The 15,714-nt window shown below is 33.8% G+C and overlaps 1 protein-coding gene across 1 annotated transcript; it reads right to left on the bottom strand.

Annotated features, from left to right (window-relative positions):
- Positions 1–5,711: 5,711 nt before the first annotated feature.
- On the bottom strand, positions 5,712–8,494 carry LOC144839671 (uncharacterized). The gene has a single exon (XM_078695125.1). The coding sequence runs from the start codon at positions 8,061–8,063 to the stop codon at positions 7,164–7,166; it is 900 nt and encodes a 299-aa protein (XP_078551251.1). The 5' UTR covers positions 8,064–8,494; the 3' UTR covers positions 5,712–7,163.
- Between the last annotated feature and the right edge of the window lie 7,220 nt (positions 8,495–15,714).

The following is a 15,714-nucleotide window of genomic DNA, read 5'->3' as shown; positions in this document are numbered from 1 at the left end:
AGTGAACAGGGGGAGGGAGAGAAAGAGTTAGAAGAACTGAAATGAGCCGTGACGTATAATAAACATCATACAAAATAATAATATAACTAACGAATCCGTATAATATAATAATGTTGTATGTTATAAAGTAAGGTAAATGAGTTTAATATAATACAATTATATTATAATATAATGTATTTTATTAATAATATAATAGTAAATGTTCATAATATAATGCCAAAACCGAATAATATAATACAAAAAGTCAATAATTTGTTACATTTTTCACATAATATATTAGAAATAGATATAATATAATGCTAAAACCAAGTAATATAATGCAAAACGTATAATTCATTACAATACAATATATAATATAATAAAAAAATGATATAATAATATAATATTTTGAATACTTCAGACAGCTGAGGCTTGCCATAGGTTTTGGTTGAATTTAACAGTTTATTTTTTTCTTTTTATACGTGAAAACATTACTTTTTTTCGTTTTTTTATACGGAAATGAATACCTTTATTCATTGCCTATTCAAAGTCTAATTGTATTAATCTTCATTTACATGTTTTTGGGAAACAATATATCTTTAACAATACAGTAAATATCTTCACAATATAAAGTCCTTCTCATAAACAAATTATTTTGTACACAGCTTTCAGAGTTAACACAAACAAATTTAGTCAGTATGCATAATAAGGCGGGAAAGAAGTTCCGAATTGAAAAATCCGTATCTAAACATAGATTTATTTATTGGGTAAGTAATTTTTAATTTTAGTAATGTAAATGTTATGATCATTCAGGGCCATTTTTTTCTCTCAATTTTATTTCAAATAAAGAATTAAGAAAATACTGTAAAAGGCAACCACTACATATAACGGTACCACACCACAAGACAATACATATAGGCTACCAGATCATGATGTGACCCCATAGCTAATGTCACAAGTTCATCCCAACTAGAAAGTTGGGAAATGCAATGCGATTGTTAATGTTGATTTCATTTTCGGTTTATTTCATTCTCGGTTTATTTTCATTCCTGATTATACTATGTTTTAATAAAACGATAATGTCTTATTAGATAATTTTTTTCTTTTTTTACAGGCATTTCTTATTGAAATTTATCTTAGTTTGACGTCATATGCAATAGCAAGTGTTGATTTCATTCTCGGTTTATTTTCATTCCTGATTATACTATGTTTTAATAAAACGATAATGTCTTATTAGATAAGTTTTTTCTTTTTTTACAGGCATTTCTTATTGAAATTTATCTTAGTTTGACGTCATATGCAATAGCAAGTGACATAACATGCCCCAGTGATCAAACTATGGTAAATGTATCGGGTAAAGAACGTTGCATTAAAATAATTGGGAAAAGCAGTGCTTGTCTTTATAAAAAAAGGACTTCTTTAATGAGGTCTACAACAGAAGAAATTCAAGGCACGAAAGCGATAACAATAACTATTACCGAGAATTTTACAATTAAATCATCTGATATCGAAGAAAGTCAGCTTAGGCCTATATCTGTTACTAACAAGAACAATTTTGGAACAACACACACAGCTGACACAACTTTTATGGAAACTTCTACGCCCGATAATTTGGAAAGTACAGTCAATCACGAAGAAAGGTCAACTGTGAGAGAGGTTGCCACAACTAGTGCAAAGATGACGACTTCTGAAATTAAACCTTCAAAAACTACATCATTTCAGAGCAAGGAAACCAAGACTATTGGTGAAGCTATCACATCAATTGCAAAAAGAACAACTTCCAACAGTAACACTATCGGAACTACATCTGATATTGAGAAATGGTCGACTACTACATCTGAAAACATGCACAGCACCACAACTGCCGGAAAAGCTATCACAACAATTACAATAACATCTTCGAACAGTAACACTGTCGGAACTACATTATCTGATATCGAGGAATCGTCGACTACTATGCCTACATCTGAAAACAGACACAGTACCACAACTACCGGAAAAGCTGTCACAACAATTACAATAACAACTTTAAACAGTTACACTATCGGAACTACATTGCCTGATATCGAGGAAAAGTCGACTACTACATCTGAAAACATGCACAGCACCACGACTGCCGGAGATACTTTCGCATCAACTGCAAAGAGTAGAACTTCAAACAGTAAAAGTATCGGAACTACACTATCTGATATCGAGGAAAGTGTCACTACTAGGCCTACATCTGAAAACAGCACCACAACTATCGAAGAAGCTGTCACAACAATTACAAGGCGACCAACTTCCAACAGTTACACTATCGGAACAACATTATCCGATATCGAGGAAAAGTCGACTACAAAGCCTACATCTGAAGACATGCAAGCACATGATACTAGTGTGACTGGACAGGATTTAACAGAAATTGAAAAGAATACGGAAGAAGTAACAATGCGTAGATCTGATGCTGTCAACTCCGGTGACTGTTGAATCAGATAAGGAACGCAAAAAGTAAATCACCATTGGTTCACACACATGAAGACAAAATATTATTATTATAAAACAGTTTAAAATTGAAAACCGTGCTGCGGTGGGGTGCAAAGAAACACGTACGTACCAATATCCACAAGCAAAATATGAGTGAGGTTAATTTAAACGAAATGCAGGTACGTTTGTTGACTGCCTATGACTTAGCGTAAACGAAACAGAGTTTAAAAGAAAAATTGACTTTAGATAAAAAAAGGATATGTTTTGGTATTGAAAATCATAAAACTAATCATGTAATTAATAATTTATTACTAATTGCAAAACTGTATATTTATAACTGAAAAGTTAATGGACAAAATACTCACATAAATCACTTGAATTCGGTATATGCGAGACATAAAGAAATTGAATAATACATTGTTTTTAAAAATAGTTAGACAGAGAACGCATGTTTTTTAGGCCTATATCACGTTCAATAATTTTTTGCGTCATTCTTTTCTTGTTTAAATTAAATCTTTATTGATATTTTTTTATAGTATTAGCCATATACGTTTAGTAACTTTTAAATGTTACTTTATTTATGTTTGTATTAATTTGTAATGTAATCGAGTAATGTAATTTATATTATTTTATGAAATATATGAAATAGATAAAATATATTAAAAAAAGGGCTAGGATTTGGAATAAGATTGATTTGGAGATAGCAGAATATTATTTATAAATAGTTCAGCAGTATTCGACATTGATTCAAGATGGCTTATTAAGTTTATTGTAACAGTTGGTATAAAAACAAAATGATTGTTTTTTATTCATTGGATATAGTTGTGGTGGCGCTGTGCATTCGTTATGCGACGTGATAATGATTTATAAATAATGAAGCAATGTGTTACAGTTTAAACTACGTTTTCTCCTCTTGCAATAGGTAATCGTAGTATTATGAAAAATATATTATAACAAATACGAATGAATTTACCCTGTTGTACGTGTGAATCAATTTGCTAAATTAAATGTCTACATGTTTTATAGCCTACACAATACTGCTTAGATTATATTTGACCCTTTTGAACTCTAGATGGCAGCATAGTCAAAAGCAATCGATTGGCAACCATCAATACTTTTAGACTGCTGAATCACTACCAGATATATTATTAATGAAAATAATTAATAAATCAAATTGTTAGATAATTTTTTTATGGATAATCGGTAAACATATTAGACAAATTATTTATGAGATTTGAATAAATATTACAATTAAGCCTATGATTTTAACGAAAGAAATGTTATTGTCAAACCCAATAAGACCGCCAGACAATAATTAACATACTTAAATACAATTTTGAAGAGGACAACTTTGTGATCGTCTGCTGCTCGGTAACAGGGACTTTTAGATTTTCACGTCGGACTATGTCGACTGCTACCCTATTACTAAAGCCCGTGTATGCCTGCAGCCATCGGCCCAGCGGGTGGAATAGCTCTGCGGACGAGCGTTATTTGAGATCAACGTAATTGTCCACTTAATATAAACATGCATAATAATATCTGTCGACGAGTATCAATCGACTACGACCCATGTGGACCTGAACGTCGTGCACGTTCACTCAAATCTAAAAGTTCCTAATTAGGCATAACCGTACACATGGTAACAAGGTATTCTATCGAGAACGTGGTTTTTAGTGTTCAGAGGTAGGCCTAATTGCATTGATAAAATACGCGATTGCTGGGATCATGAACAGGTCATTGGGTTCTACATATAACAAATCCCACACATTGAATTTTGAATACTGTGGAATGTACCCAGCGACATTTCAAGCGAAAGAAGGGTTACTTCTCATATAGTAGTGTAATGGTACTGCTGCATATGATGAGCGGCGCAGGTAATAAACGCGTTTCACACGCGATGCGCTTGGTAACATTTAAATTATTCAAAGCTGTTTGTTTAGCAGCATTGTATAAGCTAGCTCAGAATGTTTCCTAATCTACTGCAAACACATACTGCGATATTGATTAGTTTGTAGGTAATGGAATAAGTAATTAAGTCGGATAAAAGTCAATGAGGTAGTCTCGAGACAACCTTGTATAGGCATTTGAAATGAACTACAGTATTAATAAATCTCTCCCACGACTAAGACTAGTCAATATTGACGTACGAAAAGTCAAAGAGAATCTTGACATTTCTGAGAAAGAATAATAATAACTTATTTCTCCATGGAATAATTGATTCTAATAAGGACCTCCGTGAGTGGTTCCACAAACATTACATACTTATAATAATACTTATAATAAATATTGTCAATTACGATCGTTGCACTGCAAAGAGTTTATTGGTTTAAATTTACCATTTCGAGTGTATGTTGCCATGTTGATTTTAAACTGGGCCTAATTATGTTTATCCATCAAATTTAAAATAATTACAAAACTTATTTTGTTTTTAAATTCCAAATGCAAGGGTAGAAATCGCACAGAATTCGACTCGTGAAAGAGTAAACAAGTTACAGCAACTTTTGTAGGCCTACGATACCCCAAGCAAACCGAGAATTATTATTTATTATAACCGTGCATCATGTAGGCTTAGAGTACTGCATGGCAATTAGGCCTATACAAGAGGCCGATCCAGGATTTAGAGGGTCGAAACATTAAAAAAGTACAACACTTAATGTATGTCCTATTTTGCATTGCAATTTTAGAAATGTGTAGGGTGAGGGTGGCTACCCCACCACCCCTGGATCCGTCTGTGTATAGTTTGATCATTGACGTACAGGCACTAGGTAGATCACATGGTATTCATATTCGTGTAAACTGAACTAAACGACGTTACACAGCAATAATCGCCTACTAATAGCGATATGCATATTGCAGTATCAAAGTGAATGAGTATTTATTTCACCATCAAGATTTCCTATTGTATTTAAAGCGTTACTTAGTACACTAACGATATTAGTGAAATATAATGATAAAATTAATTGCGTTGCTACAGTGTATTATTTATAATAATCGAACCGAGTATGTATTAATTTCGAAAAAAACTCGTTAATGCACGATAGATGTGTATATTCACATTAAGGAACTGTGATAGGTAATATTAATGTTAGTGTATATATACATTTCAATTTTAGGGAATTGTATCCCATAGGAGCTAAGAAGTATATTGTATTATTAAATTAGTATGCTATAGACAATTATTATGACTCGTATTGGAGAAAATTGGATCAGTAGGTTGAATTAATGATTAAAAGAATGTTAACATGAACAAAATCGAAGAACATTACAACTACAATTACTTTCTTTAATTTAGTTGCATACTCTTAGGACGGACTAACTGGTACTACGCTTACTTCCTCTTAATACACGCATTTGCACAGAGGGATCATGTCAAATGTTATGTTGTTTACTCTTTAACTTGAAATATCTAGCAAGCCTTTTTTAAAAAATAATGATACACATTGTTTATAAAGCTTTTTCTACACTGTCAGACTTGATTTGACAAAAAATGTGATGTGCCTGTATATGGGCATGATGACGTCATATCACTACCATATTTGGGCACATCACACTGTTTAGTCAAACTATAACTTTAATATATAGATAGTGTAGACACATAAACTTCTACATTGAAACATTTAAAATCTCAGTACGGATATTACAGTAAAATTATGTATTTAGTGTAGATAATAATTTGGAAAGGTTCCATTTACACTACAACTAATAATAATAGTGATTCGTAAATAACTGTATAGGCTACATCGTCTTTCCATAATCAGTCCGGCTTGCTTATGCATATGTACCGAAAATAGGCGTACTTAAGGCATTAAATAATATAGTTATAATATATGACCTAATTATATAATAGTCTTAACAAAAGATAAAAATTATATGATTCTACGAATACGCCATAGACGGTAAATACCGGTTACATCAATCCCGAAGACGATGAATTAAACTGGCAGATATCCAACTTGCTATTCTGCAAGTTAGTGACAAACAAATATTAGGCCTACATAATTGTTTCTTCACTTTTAAAATCAGTGATACGTAGGCTTACATGATATTTGACGTGCACAGTACTAATTAAAGTACTATTAAAATATACAGTATAGGAGTTTAATTTGTGTCCTGGAATTTTAATTGTACATTTTACATAGTAGAAAATAATAAAATGACAGGTTTCATGCATCAGAACACATGCCTGAAACATGCTTGGTGTTGTATGCGATATTATTTATAACACATTGTGTTATCTACCTAATTCTATAATAAAATCTTCAATAGGCTTTATATTGAAATAACAATAGTAGTTCATAATACTCAAATATTGAATTATGCTTTTCTGCAAAGCTCACAGCGTATCCGAGTGTTCTGATTTAAAATCCGTTTCCTTGGTTACGGTATACAATTTCGAGCATGCTTATTGTGATACTGTGCGGTTTCTCCATGTATGGCAATACAAAGTTTGTATTATATGTATATCTAGGCATATGCATGTTTAAACTACCGTAGGCTACTACTACTATAATTAAATTTGAGTATGAACGGAATATCTTAACCACACACAACGGATCCGAAAGTAATACAAAGTTCGTTTCCTTGACTACCGTATACATTTCCGGGTATTTTTTATTGTCGTCGTTCCACGCTGCGGGAGACCAAACAGACACACATAATATTAAAATCAATGCGTTCTTCCGTCGTCACTTATTTCTTTTTCTGGTAAAATAAAAGCGTTTTCATTTTGATCTTTTAATCACAAAAGTGGCAGGAGAATCTACAATATCGCAATCAAGTCGTAATCGTTCGTTATATAACACATCGTAAAATGGCTGAACAAATTTAACAACTTCTCGAACATCATCTGGCAAAGAATCCATATCAACTCTCGATCTTTTAGATTTTTGCCTAATTCCATCACTATTCATCGCATCAGAATACCAACCCATGATTTTATCAGCAATTAAATTAGAATACGCTACGTGCCATTTCATTTTTTCTTCTGGTTCCCAGTGCAACATCTCTTCTCGATATGGAAGTCCTACAGCTTTGCAGTATTTACGCATCATCTGCTTAGGATCGGCAAGAAGATCGTCTGCGTCCAGTATAAGAGGTGCCTCACCAGTAGTATCGCGTAAGTGAATAAAAAGATCATGAAGTTCTTCGTACATATAACCAGGTGGCATTGCAAAAGACACGCTTCGCTTCCATATAAGTCCCATTCCGGGTAGCGGTCCACAATTAATTCGTTCCTTCCAAGATTTCATAACTTTAGATGGGTCTCGTATGAGGAATGTATGTTTATATCGTTTTGGAATAGCATCCCAGTTACCATCAATAGCGTAAGCAAAATCTTTACAAAACACCACATCTTTTTCGACGTATTCTCTCTCTAATTGTTCTTTTACCCATTGGTATGAATAATTTTCCTCACATCCTATAAGAAAGCTTATTAGTTTATTTGGTTGGTACTTACGCTCAGGACCAAAATGCCAAGCAGTCATAAACGGTTCATTAAATATTTCACATTTATCTAGAGTGTGGATAGAGCGAAGGAATGCCGTTGATAGCGCTCGTGGAGTCGACCACAGCATTACACGAGTTTGAGAACGACCTGGCTTGTGCCTAGGCATATCCATTGCAGCCTACACTATCCGTCGATATCTTGGCTAACACCCCTCCGGATACTATGCTTGCTTTCTTTCAAATGACGAATTTTTTACACTGGGCATTCAACGAAGCACAAAAGACTTGTCAAATAGGCGATTCACGCTTACCTAATTTCAATAGATGCATAGCACTCTAACTTGTTTGCTAAAATGCTTTTGCTCTGCCTATGAAATCAACGCGATGAAAAGTAAATCTTGAGAAAATCGATATCGGTCTTTCCCGCCGATTGTATCAGACGATATAATTATATCTGAGTATTGATGTGTCGTATAAAGCGGATTAACCGCGTGATTCGATCATTAATACCAGCAACTTTTGACTACAACATTCTATACGTGTTATTCATTTTAAAAGTCTAAATACGTAAGCTAATGTTTATACACTAATCATTTTCGATGTTAGTATATACCTCCCGTTGAGGCCTCTCGTGTTAAAACTCTCCGATTATGAACCCGTAGCTGGAATGAATCTAATATTATACTGTACAGGCTTAAGACAGGGAGGTAAAAATACCTCACTGCTTAAGATATGGTCCGGAAAAAACTCAACACAATACAGAATTATACATCTACATTAACGGCTGTGTATATGTATAGGCTGTCACAAGTTTATGCAATGCCCAACCCAAATTAAATGTGTTCCAATACCAGATTGATCAATATTAATAGTCTAATATAATACATTAAACAACTGAAATTCGATTCCTTCTTGGCTTTAACATAATATATATATATATATAACAATGGATATGATTTTAATCAACACTACAACATTACATGTTTAGTATTCCAAGGAAGAGGGAAATTGGAAAATAGAGTCTTTCCTGATTACCTACAGGATAGACAAGTCAAATAATGATTCTTAAATATTTAGGACTATGCCTGCGGTGATGGTAACATCATCCACCACGGAAGCATAATGACGATACTCCGGTTAATTAAAAACTAAACCATTCCATTCTGGGTATATAACCATAGGTTAATGTCTACTAAATACATATACTGACATCACTCGTACATCGTACATGCCTATATACGTTAATAGCATGTTAATACATGCCAAGAATGTTGAATTTTGTTTTGCAAGATATAGGTTCATTGTAAAATAATAATAATTACAGTATACGGTTCGTATCTCTAATGTTTTTTCCTGAATAATTAAAAATATTCATGGGTTACGATCGCCGTCAATTTGTTCCTTCAGATAGACAGAATTAAATGTTAAATTCCCACGATTTTTGACCAACGCTGTTTAAAGTTTAAAAAAATAATAATATGGACATAATTTAACGGATATATTTATATAAGGTCTTATAATTACTGTACGTATATGTATTATCAAGACGCCACATAAGCATATCGTTTAAAATATTACTAATTGAGTTGTGATAACACATTGAAACAAAGGCGAATGTACACAATTGAAGCGCAGAGTATAAGAATAATATTGAACCAGGTACTTTGCAGTGGTGTGGCAAGGAGGTGTGGTTAAACTTACCCACTTGTGTTCAATGTGAACTTAAAGGAACAATAAAGGTCTATTATAATAACAATAACGTGTTGTTGTCGATTATTAATAATGGGGCTCCAAGCTTCCCGAGATCCATTCGATTGCCTACGTACTGTCAAATACACTAGTGATTAATATTGAGAAGGGAGTTGATCTCGGATTTGATCTCTAAGGGCCTGTTTCTGCTGCATAAAAATAACCGGTTAAAATCGGTGTGAATAAATTAAAATCGGTGTGAATAAATTAACATTTTCTTGCCAGCAGAAACAGGACACATTTTTGGTAACCGGTTAAAAGGCAGCGCAAAATAACCGGTTAAAAACACCAATTTAAATCGGTGTTAGAACGCCGTTTAACCGGTTATCGCTGAGCAATTCTTGCTGCAACACGAAATAACGGTTATTTGATTGACAGTTGTGACCCCGGGTCAGATACCGTCGCGAACCATGTGTGTTTTCCTCGTGGTTTTGACAATCGAACGAAGAAGTGAACATGTATGTGGATGAATGAAATCACAAGATATGTTATTCAGTTGTGGGGGGAAGAGAAACTACGGGGAAGGATGGCAGGCAATAGAAAAGATTCACAGATATATAAGAGCATTTTTGCGAAAGTAAAAGAGGAATTCGGGGTGGAGTTCCGGACTACCCAAGCTAAACAATTTGAGGTGTTAATACACGCTCGCGAAGGGTATATGTATGGTCCTATAAATACCAAAACGGAAACAAAAGGGACTCAGAATGTTGCAAATACCTACCAAACGAGAATAGATAATGGTTAATTAATTATGAAAACCCAAATTTTATAGCAAAAATCGTCCGAATTTATGTTAAAAAAGATGAATTTTAGCAACAAAAACTGAAACCAAACGAGCGTATTTATGGCACGCCCTTAGTGCCTTTAATAGGAGAACAATGAACAATCTTACTTTGATCGTTTTACATCATCATTTTTTATAAAAACATCACATCGACCGAAAACAAAGGTTATCAGAGCCTTTGATAATATATTACATATGATTTTATTAAGCATAAAAATGTGCTATTATTTATGTTAGTACATAAATATACGAAATAATGTTCAACACTCATTATTCTATCAAAGGCACTATGTGCGTGCGATATTCTATGACTTGGATACACTCGTTTGATTTAAGTTTTTGCGGTCAAACTCATCGTTTTTAACATAAATTCGGACGATTTTTGCTATAAAAGTTGGGTTTTCATAATTAATTAACAATTATATACTCTCGTTTGGTAGGTATTGCAACATTCTGAGTCTGGTTTTTTTTCCGTTTGGTGTTTAGTAGGACCGCGCTCGCGAAAGACAGTCGTTCACGTGGGAAGGGCCGTATGACATCGCCTTTTTGAGGAATTAGGCTAGATAATAATGATCCTAGGCGATCGGACGCTGCACGACCCTCCCCATGTTTATTGAAGGTGGCATGAGAATTAATTTTATTAGTGATGGTAAGTAGGCTTTACAAAAAACAAAACTTGTAGACCCGGAGACAACATTTTATTATGTTCATGTTTGAGATGTTCGGCGATATCACACACGTGTGTACTGACGTCGATGTAAACAAACAGCCAACTTACTACTTCCGTCTGAGTGTATTGCATTTTGGGTAATGATGACGTTTTGCTCGACGACCACCCATAGATTTAACCGGTTATTTCGGAGCACAAATTGAGCAGAAACGCGGTCTTGTTATTGTTATCTTTTTTTAATCTATTTTAAAATAACCGGTTAAATTGCGTTATGCAGCAGAAACAGACCCTAAAGTACCGGTAAGGTTTTTTGATTGTTGACCTTATTCGAGATTTTCAGAAAAACATTACAGAAATATATCTATTTAAAAAAAAACCGGTAAAAGCAAAACACAATACAAAAACATGTCCCCCACCCTCAAAAAATAAATAAAATGTTGAGTGTTTCGACGTTTCGGTTATTATGCTAGGCTATAAACATCTTCGCATGTACGTAAATTTGGTCTCCTATACATATATAGTCTAATTCCTCGTATTTGCAGAAGTAAAAACCCCATCCCATATATACCCATTAGGCATATACATAATAATGTATACTGTATATGCATATTATGCCTAATGATTCTTAGTGGTTAGCTTTAAATGAATTCAAAGTTTAGGCCTACAATGATTTTACGATTCAGGATGAAGCTCTCTGTGTATAATAGTTATGTATAAGGAGTGTTTGCTGTGTCAATGTGCCCTTTATGTATTTTATGGCACTATTAACTTTTATTCAAACTCCTGTCTAAAATGAATGAATCCATAATGTAAATCTGACAAGAATGGAAATTAGAGGCATGTTTTTTCACTCTCTAATCAAAGGGTATCGTTTATAAGCACCAAATCCTCGAGATCAAGCATAAAATTCCTACAAGTATTTACTTAGACGGTGCGAAATTAACTGTCCAGTCCAGACAGAGCTAAACAGGTAGACTGCTCTTTAAATTGAATTACAAATATGTTTCAAATGTAGGCCTACTCTCAACAGACAGATGCACCATGGAAACCGTTACACGTGACTGAAAAAATCAAAGATTGAAAAGTTTTCCATTTAGCAATTGACTGCCGATCAAACCCTAAGGTCACAAATGAACACAAGGGATACGCATCGTTGTAACTGTATATAAAAATAGGCCTAATTATTAAACTGTGTTGACTGCGAATACATTGCTTGAACAAAAAAAACACACACACAATGAACTATTAAACAAGGGTTATAAGTTCTAGTAATGTTGAAAAGGTTACTGAAAGATTATGGGTTGGCTTGTAAAAGAAATTTATTTACACACTATTATTTTTTGAAATTAATAAATCAGTATTCAACAACTCCAGCATTCTATATGTTCGAAAAATCACCTTATTTTCACCTTAAAATTATAACGATAATGTTGTACTGTATTTACTTATAATGCCAGGGAATCTATAAGTAGTATTCGCGTTAAGGTTGATTTCATATCGATCAGATCGAGGACGAGAAAAGGGAATTAGATAAACCAAAGTATGATATACCAAAAACCTGTTCCTCTATATAAATTAATAAAATTCAAGGGTTATTATAACCCCCGAATCAATAAGCATACGTGTTTATTCTGATTGTATAATTTTCTTCTCGTAGTTAAGCTCTGTCAACACTATCAAACTTTATGTGACAAAAAGAATGTGATGTGCTCATATGGACATGATGATGTCATATCACTACCATATTTGGGTATATCACTACCATTTGGGCACACTTTTTTTGTCAAACTATAAGTGTAGTGTAGAAACAGATTTATACACAAATCACGCATGGCAGGACAATGCTAAACGATTTTTGCTTTTATATAGGCGAAAGCCTACAGCACAGTTACGATGTAACTATGTAAGTAAATTATACTAGCCTAACTGTACATCAATTTTGTTTTGAATATGGGTACCATGCATATCTAGATCACCTCTCTGTAGTGTATGGACATGGTAGGCTACGACGTAACAACACGTCACAACAAGCGCGACTACTAGTTTGAGCATTTCACACTGTGTATATTTACAGCCTAACGCGTAAAATCTAATCGATTTGAGTCTTAATGAACGTGGTCTGAAATGCGAAGCAATCAGAATCATCTCATTTTTTGTTTTTCCTTTACCAAACGTTTTGCAGGTGTTTCATCACCTGATTTCATTCGTCATTTTATCCACCGCATTTACAGATCGATATTACGGTAGTGTACATGAGGCATGCTTTACTGATGAAAGGTATTCATTTGATGTGTTGCCTGGTGAAACTGGAAACTCATCATCATCCAACCGAATTTGTTTAATCAACCGATAATATTATTAAATTCACGATTCAATTTTAGTAAAATCTCATATTACACTCACAGCAGGTTGACGTCATAATAATATGAGAGAATGTCATGACCGGCCTGTTGAGCGGTTTGCCTATACCTATCCAGCCAATTAACACATTTTAACATTCAATTAAGTAGTCCAATTTATAATTTAACTATTACATATCACTGTATTCATCGTCAATGGTAATTTTGGAGTAATTTTACAGTATAGAGGGTAGCAACGTGACGCTTTCGGTCACATGATTACATATACGCCCTCAATCCCGCGAAATGGGCCACAACTTTTAACGTTTACAAGTCGGAGAGCTTTAATAAATAATAAGACATAATGAATACATTTGATTAGGGCCTATTATCAAATAACATTCGATTTTTAAAAAACTAATATTCTCTTTTTTCCCTTTCAAATAACCTCGTATTTATTTACTTTTGAATAGGCATTGTATTCATGCAATGGTACCAACATTTGTTTTCCTATTCATGGCCGGTCCCAATATGATATGTCAATCTCCACTCTCTCATCCCAACTTCACTATACAATTTGGACAATCAACAGCGCCACCTGCAATTATCGATGCGTATACTATCAGGAAACCAATGGAAGCACATTCAAATAACAAAGTGTTTCGGCCTACGGTAAGTTCGTACTAACAGTTGGTTTTCTAAAAGTAAAAAAAAAAATAACGTATAACGGTCACAAAAATACAATGATCATTTTTTAATAATTAAATCTAGCTTTAAAAAAACGACATGAAGCAATTTTTTCAAAAGTAGGCCTACATTATAATTTTGGAAACAAATATATACATTTTTCCTGTATATTTAATCAGTAAAGGTGTTTATATTTTAAGATAGATAAGCAACCATATGTTTATGGTTTGATTCGAACCTGCGACTTATAACACAAATTGTAAACAGTAAAAAAACGCCAGGAAAATACTTATACATGATTCGATTCTGGACAGAGAAATAGGCAGTGTGAACATGGGCTACCGTAGTTAAATACAGTTATATTAGATTTTACAAATCGATATTGTTATATTCCTCATTATTATGTTAACTAGACCTTCACATCGGTCAAACAGTATGCTTAGTATTATTAGCTTATCTCTAATAACCTTGAAAGTACGGATAATTTCAAAATATATATGCATACTAAACTGCAAGAAAAACACCAAAAAGGAAGGAAACAACGTTTGTATTGCTTTGATCTTTGACCTCTTGTATCCAAGCGGAACTACAACTTACAAACCACTTAAAATATCAGTTTTTATGTTGTTGCTGTATTTGTCAATTAGATTCAGTACCAGTACGAATCATGGCCCTGATATTGAACATCGTTGGCATATTATGGCTTATGATGCTAACTGGACAAACTATAGGGCTAAGGTGTATGGTGTCCAAGTCTGATGTTCAAGTTGGAGACGTTGTTAATTTTTATTGCATAAGGGATTTTAGAGTTTCTTCGACGCCGATAAAATTGATTTTGAAGTACGGCAAAGCTTTAGAACAACAACGGATACAGACGTCCAGTAATGTTTCTCTAACGACAACAATAACGGCGGAAGATAATTACCGACCGTTTGTATGTAAGGAAAGAGATGGCCAGAAAACTGTAGATAATTGTAACCTTATTCCTTTTGCCATTCCAACTACAGTCACCATTCGAAGTCACCAGACTGATTTGTCAGAAGGTGATATTGCGGCGTATACATGTAACGCTGAAGCACAGCCACCTGCTGTTCCAAGTGATTATAGTTGGTACTTCAAAGGGGCACCTGTTACCTCTGGTAGCCCATCCAGGATACACATTGCACAAGCTGGTAGAAAAATAAAAATCTTTGACATAACACTTTCTGACAACAACTCGGAAGTTAAATGTGTAGTCATCAACTCTGTAGGAATCAATGGTACTGACACACTGAAATTAAAAATACAAAAACCACTTAAAAATAAAGATGTGCTAACTACACCAACTCTACTGAAAAACAACAATAGCTTGGTTACTAAGATTTCTGTACAATCTACTAAAAAACCTGATGTAATTTATACAACATCTGTACATGCTACTGATGAGTCAGACATGTTTGTTACCGATGAAATGTTTTCGACAATACTGGCATTGGAACAGGCTGATAGTGACACAAGTAGTTTCTCAAACGTCAAACTTTGGTATTATAATGTCATTGAAGGAACGGCTATTGGAGGATTCGTGCTTTTAGTCATGTTGATAATGTTTACTAGTT

Source organism: Antedon bifida, chromosome 4 (genome assembly GCF_963402885.1).
Source record: "Antedon bifida chromosome 4, ecAntBifi1.1, whole genome shotgun sequence".
In the NCBI taxonomy this organism is placed as follows: domain Eukaryota; kingdom Metazoa; phylum Echinodermata; class Crinoidea; order Comatulida; family Antedonidae; genus Antedon; species Antedon bifida.
Note: the sequence above shows the minus strand (reverse complement) of the source record. Positions and strands in the feature narration are given on the sequence as shown.